At 37.5% G+C, this 12898-nt stretch overlaps 1 protein-coding gene across 5 annotated transcripts in view; it reads right to left on the bottom strand.

Annotated features, from left to right (window-relative positions):
• Positions 1-12898, bottom strand: part of SLC39A9 (solute carrier family 39 member 9) — an 84861-nt gene that overhangs the window by 47846 nt on the left and 24117 nt on the right. For 2 of the 5 annotated variants that reach the window (XM_023726321.1, XM_023726320.1), the window contains exon 2: positions 4631-5725. Coding sequence is in view for 2 of the 5 variants with exons in the window: in XM_004370982.1 (XP_004371039.1) it covers positions 5617-5725 (109 nt within the window). In the remaining 3 variants the exon portion in view is untranslated. Of the gene's footprint in view, positions 1-3590; positions 3616-4630; positions 5726-12898 lie in introns of those variants that run through there. The other 3 variants (XM_004370982.1, XM_023726319.1, XM_023726322.1) reach the window with 2 other exon arrangements.

The following is a 12898-nucleotide window of genomic DNA, read 5'->3' as shown; positions in this document are numbered from 1 at the left end:
TTTTACATTAATTAGTATTTAACAATGCTTATTAAAGTGTCACATCACTTAGTGAATATGGTCTACTGAGCTCTCAACAAATATCTGTTAATTATCATAATTATAATGTCCACAAAAGAAGTAAACATCATAGGCTGTAGTAACATGTAAGCAAACTCCTTCTTGAAACTGGAGAAAAGTTGGTTTAATATACAATAAAGAGAGGATGAGGAGGAGAGAAGAGAGAGGGAAAAGACAAAGTAGTAGAAACTGAAGTAGTGTGATTAAATTTATCAGTATTAAGAGATGCAGAAAATTTGGAGACAGCTTAAGTTTAAAGCTACTATCATGGTTGAGCTACCTCAAAAAAATAGAGTGGGATATTAATATTTTACTTTTTAAAAAGAACGATGGGGACTTCTGGTGCTGGCCAAATTGGAGTAAGCCCTCTACAGCCTCACTCATTCACTGATTACAACTAAAAACTCCGGACAAAACACGCAAAAAATCAACTACCTGAGGACTGTGAAAACTAAACAATAGCACAAGGAGTGAGGACAGCAAAAACTTTAAGAGAAACCTTGTCCTTCGGGCCAGAGGACCAGGAAAAGAGGCTGCTGAGAGGTGTGAGTCTAAAGGGAAGCCCTCTTTTTTTCTTCCTCTTTTCCCCCTTTCTTCTTTCCCAGTCCTGCCTTAAAAGCAGCCCTAGTTGCAGAACTGCATGGCAGCAACACAGGCAGCTAAAACCCCAAGAAAAAACCCATCTCTCTGGAAAAAGGGACACTGGTGGTCTGAAGATGATGAGGGAAGGGGGTTATTCTGTCCTCTGTCTTTTTTCCTGCCACTTTGCCCCCAGGACAACCCAAGCCATATGGAACTGTGCAACATCAGCACTGGTAGCTAAAACTCCATCTTTCTGGCCAGAAGACCAGGAAAAGGGACCCCTGGGAGCCAGAGAATGTGAGAGGAATACTGGAAAGAGCTGGGGAAGGGGCTTCTTTAATTTTGTGTATAAGTTGACAAGTTCCAGGCTCACTGCTGAACACTGAATGCACAAGAGATGCCCAAAGCAGCATTACAAAGGCTTTGAAAATTTAACTAAAATTGGAATCATCATCACTCAAAAAAGCTGAAGCAAAACCTGCACTCTGCTCTGTTGGTCCAGGTGACTAGAGATCAATCGTTGAGCCTTGGATGGTTGCTTGCAAGCTTTTAAGATCCCAGGCACTACACAACGAATTAGGAGGCAATTAAGAGTTAGAAAAGAAGCGCTAAACAAATTATTAGGCCAATTAACTGGGATGTTCCATAAAACGATGACCCTAAACCTCTAAACCAAGGAACCAAATCCCATGAGGTGATTGGTTGTATATAAGAAGGCGTGGCTGCTTTTCTTTTTTTTTTTTTTTGGTCATTGTTGTAAATACATCTATCACACTTTTGCCAATTCAACTTTTTACAGGTGTACAACTTATTGACAGCAATTACAATAATGGACTATGCAACTCTACCCTTAATCCATGTGATCTTTCCATCACCATTAACTCCCCTTTTCCCCCCCGCCCCCGTAATACCACTAATAAACTTTGGTCTCTATTTTTAAAAAAAGGGGGAAAAAAAAACTTGCAGTCTGAACCTAACCAGGTTAACTGTCTGCTAAAACAAAAGAAATATTCTCCAGATGATTTTAACAGGACCCATAGTCTCTCAGATTATAATCCTTATAATGTCCAGAATACAATCCGAAATTACTTGACATACAAAAAAACAGAAAAATCTGACCAATTACCAAGGGAAAAGATAATCAACCCAATCCCAAGAAAACTCAGATACTGGGATACTCAAAGACTTTAAAGCAGGTAAGGATAAGCATACTTAATGAATGGAAAGACAGACACCTTCAACAGAGAAACATAATACGATTTTTTATGCAGGAATCTACAAAAAAGCTCCGAGAATTAGTAAGTGAGTTTAGTCAAGTTGCAGAATACAAAGGCCAGCGTAAAACATCAATTATATTTCTATATACTAGCAAGAAACAATTGGCAATTCAAACTTTTTTTAAAGTACCATTTAAATTGCACCAAAAACAGGAAATATTTAGGTATAAATCTAACAAAATATCTTCAGGAAAACTAAAAAACACTGATGAAAGAAACAGAAAAAAACCTAAAAAAATGGAGAGATATATCATGTTCATGGATTAGAAAACCCAGTATTCTTAAAATGTCAATTCTTCCAAAATATCTATAGATTCAATTTAATCTAAATCAAAATCTTAGCATGATATTTTGGAGATAATGACAAGCAAATTCCATAATTTTTATGGAAAATCCAAGGACCTAGTTTAGTCAAAACAATTTTGAAAAATCAGAATAAAGTTATAGGACCCATACTACGTGAGTTCAAAACTGATTATAAAGCTACAGTCATCAGGACAATGGCAAAGGATAGACACACAGATCAATGGAGTCACACAGATCCAGAAACAAACAACACAAATATTGTTAATTTTTGACAAAGATGCAAAGGCAATTCGATAGAAAAAGGACAGTCTTTTCAACAAATGGTGCTGGAACAAATGGGCATCCAACCACTTGCAATAAATAAATTTTTACACCATATTAAAAAATAACTCAAAATGGATCACAGACCTAAAACTTTAACACTTCTAGAAGAAAATGTAACAGTCTTTGTGAACTTAGGTTCAGCAAAGGATTTTTAGATCTGACACCAAAAACATGATCCATGAAGAAAAAAACTGAAAATTGGACTACAGCAAAATTAAAAACTGTTCTGCAAAAGACAGGATAAGCCACAGATTAGGAGAAAATATTTGCAGATCACCTATCTAATAAAAGACTTGTACCTAGAATACATAAAGAGCTCTGAAAACTTAATAATAACCCAATTTAAAAAATGGGCAAAAGATCTGAACGGATGCTTCACCAAAAACTAAACTTAACTCATAGCTGTTGAGCTGATTCCAACTCATCGTGACCCTACAGGACAGAGTAGAACTGCCCCATAGCATTTCCGAGGCTGTAAATCTTTACAGAAGCAAACTGCCGCAACTTTCTCCCTCAGAGTGGCTGGTGGGTTAGAAAGATGCTTCACCAAAGAAGCTAAATTGATGGCAATTAAGCACATAAAGAGATATTCAAAATCTTCCATAATCAGTACATTAGGGAAATGCAAACAAAAGTCACATTGAAACACCACTACCCACCTACTGCTGCTGTTGTTAGTTGCTGTCAAGTCGATGCTGACTCATGGCGACCCCATGTGCATAGAGTAGAACTGTTGCATAAGGTTTTCAAGGCTGTGAACTTTTGGAAGCAGATCGCCAAGCCTTACTTCCAAGGCACCTCTGAGGTTTGAACTACCAACCTTTTGGTTAGTAGTCCAGCACTTAACCATTGTGCTACCCAGAGACTCTACCCACCTATGAGAATAGCGAAAATAAAACAATAAAACAAAATAGACAACTCCAAGTACTGGCAAGGAAGAGAAGCAACTGGAACTCTCATACATTACGTGGGAATGTGAAACGGTACAGCACCTCTGGAAAACAGATTGGCAATTTGTTAGAAAGTTAAACATACACTTACCTTATGACCCACCAATCCCACTTGTAGGTATTTACGCAAGAGAAATAAAACCTCATGTTTATACCAAAACCTGTTAAAGAGGTTAAAGAGAATGGAATCCTTATTTTAGAGAGAGAGCAGGTTTATGAAGCACATTATAATCTGATTTTCAAATGCAATTTTCAAAAGAATGCACAGAATTATTTTAGGTACAAAATCAGGAAGACTGAAAATAAAGGAACATCTAACACTATGTGAAATACAGCATGTGAGTTATATCTCAATGAAACTATCATTAAGAAAACAATTGTATCTGAATAACTTCTTTTCTCTGCCCGAATGTTTCCCTAACTTGTCTAATAAGAATCATTTAGCAACTGGTTAAAAACACAGATTCTCAGGCCACTTGCCCAGATATTGTGATTCAGTAGAGTAGGCTGGGGACCAGGAAACTATACTTTTAAAATGCATTCCTCAAGGGATTTCTAATATCAGACAAGTTTAGAGGGAAAAAAAAAAAAACTGCCACCCATAATTCTTTCTTAGCTACAAAGCCAAACAAAAGAAATTTTAATTGTCTATTTAGTCATGTTCTGAATGCTTTCTAACACACCAAGAGAGTCATATATAGTGTTAATAGTCACACTCTAGAAAAATACAAGATGATCTACTGGGATATGAAAGAAAATACTGATCTTCTGTATACATTTACTTTTATCTCATACTTCAAAAATTCCTATTTTTGTTGTGTGTTTTATAAAGTACACAGTGTATCAATGCAATAGTGTATGCATATCTTTTTTTTTCCTGATGGGATGTGTGCTCAAAAAAGATTTATTGTTTTTCGCCTCAGCCCTTATCCTGTTTTGCAATAAGACCCTCGCAATCCTTAAATATAACGTCTGCCAACATTCTTTGCCCACCAAAACACCATTATGTCCATATATCCATACCCAAGCATAAAAGCATCATCATTCTGTATAAAGGACACAGTTCTTTTCCCATGTCAAGATCTGAAAAAGTATTTATTGCATCTAGTAAGAAATTTAGAAGGTGCTTACCTTTTCATACTATTCTTGAAGTCCAGTAGACTCTTGGCATTTGAGGATTCAACTCACCAATTTAACAGTTGTGGTTTCAAGCCTTCACAGGTAACTGTGAAGTTCCATATGTGTAGTAATGTGATTTTGCTGAGTCACAAACTTGAATCAAGTATGCTTTCAAGCTGGTGTGAAGGTCCACACCATGAAAGACTATAATTAAGCTTACCACCCAGCATTTCCTTTCATTAAGCTATGCTGTTCTCTGTTATTAGGGTCAGGAAAGACCTCTTTTTTAGTTAGCCTTTACCTCAGCAGTCCCCACCATTTATCTATAAAGTTTATCATACAAAGTCCTTGACTCCAAATGTGTGTATCAATCTATTTTTTCAGTTACACTAAAAACACATGACACAGTGGCTGCAACAATTGGCTCAAGCAAACAACTGTGAGGATGGCACAGGACTGGGCAATATTTCGTTCTGTTGAACACAGGGTCGCTATGAGTCAGAACCGACTCGACAGCACCTAACAACACCTAACAACAACAACAATACATGTGGGAGGTTTTGTGAGTGGGCATTTAAAAAGGACTGTCAAGGAGTCTCTGGGTGATGCAAACAGTTAAGTACTCGGCTACTGACAGAAAGGTTGGCAGTTTGAATGTACCCAGAAGCACCTCGGAAGAAATGCCTGGCAATCTACTTCCAAAAGATCACAGCCATTGGGTCAGGGAAAAAAAAAAAGAACTATTAAACGTTAAAAGACTGGAATTTATGCTATATTACAAATAAATAAGTGGTATTCATGAATTAGGGCATTTTCAACTGTTAAGGATGTATTCACTGTCAAAGATGTCAGCAGATATCTCTTAAGAACTCTTCCCAGGGTAGAATTCTATGGCAAGCATGAACTGTGTTCAGAAGAAATATCACTAAGCTTCTCCTTCCAACCTTCCAAGTCAATAACATATGTCACATAAGGCCTTCTCTCTCTCTCTCTCTCACCCTCAAGAATGTCTTCATAAAGTGCATGTACTCCTTCAGGCACGATGACTGCCAGTGCAGTTCCACAGAGAAGGCCAGCACCCAACACAGTCACCAGCTTTAGTCGCTCCTGGAAAAAAAACGTAAGACACTGTTGAACAGATTTATTAACGAACGGGAAAAAGATTCTGAAGTATCTGTAATCGAAACGGTGAACTACTTGTTTGTGAGACCAAAGCCTACAACGGCCAGTAACCATGAAAAATGTTCAGCTTCATGAATAATTAATGCAAATTAAAACAAGGAGATGCCTTTTTTAAATTTACCTGATTGGTGATGGTATGGAAAAATGTCTACTATCTAGGTCAAGGAGAAATGAGCACTTGTCTAACACAAGAAGGAATGTGAAATCTTAAAACCTATCTGGACTGTGATTTGGCAATTTAGATCAAAAGCCTTAAAAATGTGAATTCTGCGATCCAGCAATTAACTTCTAAAGTTCATCCTAAGAAAGAAAGGTATATGCAAAGATGACCACTGCACTTTATTAAGAGTGCAAACCTGAAAATAACCAAAATGTCCAAGAAAGGAGATTGACTAAATAATCACAATACCACAGCACTCAGCCATTACAAATGACATAGGTCTGCAACACCAGTATTAACAACCAAAAATTACGTGTGGTTACCTAGAAAGATATGTATGCATGTTTATGTGTATCGGAAGGCAAATGTGAGTATATGGGTGTGCATGTACAGGGGTATCTGTAGGCATACATTTACATATGTTTGTGTGTGCTGCATATATATTCACCTTCCAACCTTCCAAGTCAATAACATATGTCACATAAGGCCCTTCTCTCTCTCTCTCACCTTCAAGAATATCTTCATAAAGTGCACATATGCACTTCATAATAACACACATAGGGGGCACAGTTACAGATACTTCCTAGACATAGCCGAACACCTTGCGACTTTGGTTTTTCTGGGTTGAAGACTTAGGACCATAGTCTCGTGGGGCAATTCAGTCAATTGGTATAACAGAGTGCATAAAAATAATGTTCTACATCTGAGTTTGGTGAGTAACACCTGGAATTTTAAAAGCCTGAAAGCGACCATATAAGATACAACTATTGGTCTCTACTTGTATGGAGCAAAAGAGACTGAAGGAAATCAAAGGCTCAAAGAAGAAACTAGTCCACGGACTAATAGCCCACATGAACCACGGCCTCTTCTAACCTGAGACCAGAAGAACTAGATGGTGCCCGGTTACCACTACCTACCTTCAACACAATAGAAGGTCCCCCAGATAGAATGGGAGAAAAATGTAGAGCAAAATTCGAATTCCTAAAAAAGGACAGACCTACTGGACCAATACAGACTAGAGGAACCCCCGAAGCTATTTCTGGAGGTCACCTTTCAGCCAAATAACAGATCAGTTTATAAAATAAACAATATAACTTGTGAGTAATATGCTCCCTTAAACAATCAAATATGGTTATATGAAACCAAATGGTTGACATTTACCCAAAAGCAAAGATGAGAAGGCAAGGGGGGAAGGGCAGCTACATCAATGGAAACAACAACTAGAATGGAAATAATAAGAATGCCATTACTTTGTGAAAACTGTAACCAATGGCATAGAACAATTTGTATAGAAATTGTTAAATGGAACCTAATTTGCTGTGTAAACTTTCATCTAAAACACAGTAAAATATTATTCTTAAAAAAAGAGAAAGACAAAAACCAAAGACTCAAAGAACAAACTAGTCTACAGGGCTAACAGCCCACGCAAACCACCGCCTCTTCTAACCTGAGACCAGAAGAACTAGATGGTGCCTGGCTACGAGCACCGACTGTTCTGACCAGGGATACAATAGACAGTCCCAGATAGAATAGGAGAAAAATGTAGAACTAACCTCCGATTACTAAAAAAGGCCTGGACTGGTAGAGATTAGAGAAACCCCCAAAACTACTGCCCTGAGATAATCTTTAAGCTTCGAACAGAAGCCACTCCCAGAGGCCATCTTTCAGTCAAATAATAGATTGGCTCATAAAATAAATATCATCTGTAAGTACTGTACTCCTTTAAATAATCATCTATGTGAAACCAAAGGGTCAACATTTACCCTAAAGCAATGTCATGGATTGAATTGTGTCCCTCAAAAATATGTCAACTTGGCTACATCATGATTCCCAGTATTGTATGATTGTCTACCGTTTTGTCATGTGATTTCCCTTGTGTTGTAAATCTTATCACTATGATGTAATAAGATGGATTAGTGGCAGTTATACTGATGAGATCTACAAGACTAGATACTGTCTTAAGCCAATCTCTTTTGAGATATAAAAGAAAGAGGCGAACAGAGACATGGGGACCTCATACCACCATGAAAGCAGTGCTGGGAGCAGAGCATGTCCTTTGGACCTGAGGTTCCTGTGCTGAGATGCTCCCAGACCAAGGGAAGACTGATGACAAGGACTCTCCTCCAGAGCTGACAAAGAAAGCCTTCCCCTGGAGCTGACATCCTGAATTTGGACTTATATCCTACTAGACTGTAAGAGAATAAATTTCTCTTTGTTAAAGCCATCTACTTGTGATGTTTCTGTTACAATAGCACCAGATGACTAGGACAAGAAAAGATGAGAAGGCAAGGGGTGGGGGGTATGGAAGCTAGATTAATGGAAACAGAACAATCAGAATGGAAATAATGAGAATGCTGACACATTACGAAAAATGTAACCAATATCGCTGAACAATAGGTATAGAAATTGTTAAATGGGAATCTAATTTGCTGTGTAAACTTTCACCAAAAATACAATAAAATACTATTTAAAAAAAACAGGTTTATTGATATAGAAAGTCACAATGTTCTGCTATAAAGTTGGTTGCAAATAGTATGTATGATGATTTCATATTTGTAAAAGAAAAAATATTTATTCATATAAGTAGAACAAGTGTACGTTAAAATATTTACAATGGTTATCTCTGGATAATTTTTATTTTATAATCTATCTACACTGAACATGTATTACTCTAACAAAAAAAATGTTTTTTAAATGTCAATATTAAAAAGGCCTATGGTTTTGGACCAACTTAATCCCAATTGTTTTCTTTTTATCCAGATTTCTTTGTGAAACTGCTTCTTGTCATAAGAGACTTAAAAATTAGGTTTCAAAGTTTCTTAAAGTGGTAGTATACCCTAATACGGCTTCCTGGGATCTTAGCAGTATGCAAAATGATCTTAAAAACTACAAACTAAAGCCAAACCAGTTGCTGTTGAGTCAAGTGTGACTCATGGTGACCCCACATGTGTCACAGTAGAACTGTGCTCCACAGGCTTTTCATAGCTGTGACCTTTCAAAAGCAGCCTTTCTTCGAGAGTGCCTCTGGGTGGGCTCAAACAGCCAACCTTTCAGTTAGCAGGTGAGTGCTTAACCACTTGCACCACCCAGAGGCCTTTAAAAAAACCAAGGAGGTAATTATATATGTTGCTTATGAAAATGTTTCCATTTTTTTTATTGTGGTAAAAACATACGTAACAAAACATATGCTATCTCAACAATTTCTACGTGTACAACTCAGTAAAACTCATTACATTCTTCAAGTTGTGCGACCACTCTTGCTTTCCTTTTCTGAATCATTTCACTACAATTAACATAAATTCAATGCACCCTGAGCAAAAACCTCTCCTTTCCCCTCTCCCTCCAGTCCCTGGTAATCGCTAATAATCTTTGATGTCTATGTATTTGCTTATTAAATTTCAGAGTTTTAATGGGATAGAATATACGTCACTTTTCTGTTTTAGTTTCTTTAATGTGGTCAACAAAAACAATAGTAGCTGTATTACCTCTGATATACTACTGAACTTCTAACTGCAAGGCTGGGGGCCTAACACTGTTTATAAACACTCTCTCTATGGGAGAATGGATTCTCAGATGAAAGCCTGGTTGAAACATTACTCTCTCCTTGTTTGGGAGGACAGAAGGGGTCCACATCTCATTGTGACTCCATTGAAAAAGGAGGAACTGCAGCTGCAATGTAAGTACCAACCAATACTTGCCATATAGCATGAGGGGAATCCCAGCTTCCCAGCACTAGGGCCAGGTCAGCCCTTCCGGCATTCAAGATGGCCATTCGCTACACAGAAATCAAAGAGTATTCTGAATGCATCCAGTGGTTGGGGTGCTGGCTTGGGAGGTAGAACTGACTCCATGATCAAATCAGTTAACAAAACCCAGAACCTCAACTTGTCTTCTGTAAAACAAGAATATTTTTACATGCCTTATGAAGATATAGGAGGCAATAGGAGAAAGTGATTTAAGTGTTTTGGGGAAATGATACCAAACAACTGGTGTTACTACTTTAACATTTAACACTGAGCTATTTTAAGACTCTTTGTCTTTTCCAAGTTACTAAACTCACAAAGCACTATTAATCACAGTACTCATTTGAGACAAACTGTCAGAGCATGGAGAACATAAGATGGAAAAACAACTCTATTCTGTGTAAAGGTGACATGGCCTGATCTCAGAATCTACTATACAGCCACGACAGTCAAAACTGCCTGGTACTGGTACAACGACAGACACATAGACCAATGGAACAGAACTGAGAACCCAGATGTAGACCCATCCAGCTATGGTCACCTAATCTTTGACAAAGGATCAAAGTCCATTTTAAATGGGGAAAAGATAGTCTTCTTTTTTTCTTTTATTGTTGTAGTTTAATTTAAAGTTTACAATTCAAGTCAGTCTCTCATACAAAAATTTATACATACTTTGTTACGTGACCCTAGTTGCTTTCCCTATACTGTGACAGCACACCACTCCTTTCCACCCCTGATCTCCCATGTCAATTCAACCAGCTCCTAACTCTCTCCGCCTTCTCATCTCACCTCAGGACAGAAACTGTCCATTTAGTAAAAGACAGTCTTTTTAACAAATGGTGCTGACAAAACTGTATGTTCATCTGTAAAAAAATGGAACAGGATCCATACCTCACACCATACACAAAAACTAACTCAAAATGGATCAAAGACCTAAATATAAAACTTACAATGATAAAGTTCATGGAAGAAAAAATAGGGACAATAAAAGGAGTCCTAATCACAGCATAAAAAGAATACAAACCATAACTAATAATGCACAAACACCAGAAGAAAAACTAGGTAACTGGGAGCTCCTAAAAATTAAACACTTAGGCTCATCAAAAGACTTCACCAAAAGATCAGGAAAAAAGTTTTGGTTAAGACACATTTGACCAGAGTCCAGTCTCTAAAATCTACAGAATACTTCAACTACTTAACAACAAAAAGACAATAATCCAATTAAAAGATGGGCAAACGATATGAACAGACACTTCTCCAAAGAAGACCTTCAGGCAGTTAACAGATACATGAGGAAATGCTCATGATCATTAGCCATTAGAGAAGTGCAAATCAAAACTCGATCTCACCCCAACAATATTGGCACTAATCAAAAAAGCAGAAAATAACAAATGTTGGAGAAGTTGCGGAGAGATTGGAACTCTCGTGCACTGCTGGTAGGAATGTAAAATAGTACAACAATTAGGGAAAATGATATGGCGCTTCCTTAAAAAGCTAGAAATAGAAATACCATATGATCCAGCAATCCCACTCCTAGGAGTATAACCTAGAGAAATAAGAGCCATCACACAAATAGACATATGCACACCCATGGTCATTGCAGCATTATTCACAATAGGAAAAGGATGGAAACAACCAAAGTGTCCATCAGCAGACGAATGGATAAACAAATTATAGTAAAAACACACAATGGAATACTATGCAATGATAAAGAACAATGGTGAATCTGTGAAACATATCACAACATGGATGAATCTGGAAGGCATTATGCTGAGTGAAATAAGTCAATCACAAAAGAACAAATGTTATATGAGATCACTATTATAAAACCCAAGAAAAGGTTTACACACAGAAAAAAACAATATTTGATGGTTATGGGGGGCAAAGGGGAATCACTAACTACTGGGTGACAATGAGTCGCAATCAACTCAACGGCAACAGGTTTTTTTTTTCTGTTTAGAAAGTAGACAAGAGTTAACTTTCGTGAAGGGAAAGACAATGTAGGGGAAGTCAGTACAACTTGACCAAGGCAAACACCAAACACCTTGAGGAACCAAGTTACTGGGGCTGAAGGCTGAGGACCATGGTCTCAGTGAACATCTGGGTCAATTGGCATAACACGGTTCATAAAGAAAATGTTCTATATCCTACATTGGTGAGTATCATCAGGGGTCTTACAAGTTTGCGATCAGCCATCTAAGATACATCTATTGGTTCCAACCCATCCAGAGCAAAGGAGAATGAAGAAAAACAAAGACACAAGAAAATATTAGTCCAAAGGACTAATGGACCACATGAACCAAAACCTCCACCACCTTCAGCTATGACAGGGATCACAATAGAGGGTCTCAGACAGAGTGGGAGAAAAATCTAGAACAAAATTCAAATTTACAAAAAAAAACCAAAAAACAAAAAACCCAGACTTACTGGTCTGACAGAGATTAGAGGAACCCTTGAGACTATGGCCCCCAGACACCCTGGTAACTCAGAACTGAAGCCACTCCTGAAGTCCACCTTTCGGCCAAAGATTAGACAGGCCTATAAAATAAACACTAACACGTGTGAGGAACGTGCTTCTTAGTTCAATCAAGTAGACATGACCAAATGGGCAACACCTGCCCAAAAGCAAAGACGAGAAGGCAGGAAGGGACAAGAAAACTGGACGAATGGTAACGGGGAATATGGGGCATAAAAGGAAAGGGGGACAGTGAGGACACATTGGTAGGACTGCAACCAATGTCAAAAAAAAGCAACTGGTGTATAAATTTTTGAATGAGAAAGTAATCTGCGCTGTAAACGTTAACCTAAAATACAGTAACATTAAAAAAATAATAATGGAAGAGATAAAAGGGGGACACAGCAACAGATGAAGCAGAAATATAAAACAGTCAGAAAATACTATGGACAACTTTGTGGAAATAAACTGAAAACAGAAGAAATGGTCAAAATAATAGAAAACTAAATAAAAAAAAAGATTCAAGAAAAATTAGAAACTATGAAGAGTCCTAAAGCCAATCTAGAAACTGAATCAACAGTTTAAAAAAAATTCCAACATATGATTTCTTCAACAAACACAAGGGGAGAGAGAGAAAACCTACAGAATAAAAAATATTTCATGAACTCTCAGATAGGAACAGACGGGAAATTCCTCAACAAAATTAAGGACTTTTATACAAAGCCAAAAGCTAACATCAT

Source organism: Trichechus manatus, unplaced genomic scaffold (genome assembly GCF_000243295.1).
Source record: "Trichechus manatus latirostris isolate Lorelei unplaced genomic scaffold, TriManLat1.0 scaffold00010, whole genome shotgun sequence".
Classification (NCBI taxonomy): Eukaryota; Metazoa; Chordata; class Mammalia; order Sirenia; family Trichechidae; genus Trichechus; species Trichechus manatus.
Note: the sequence above shows the minus strand (reverse complement) of the source record. Positions and strands in the feature narration are given on the sequence as shown.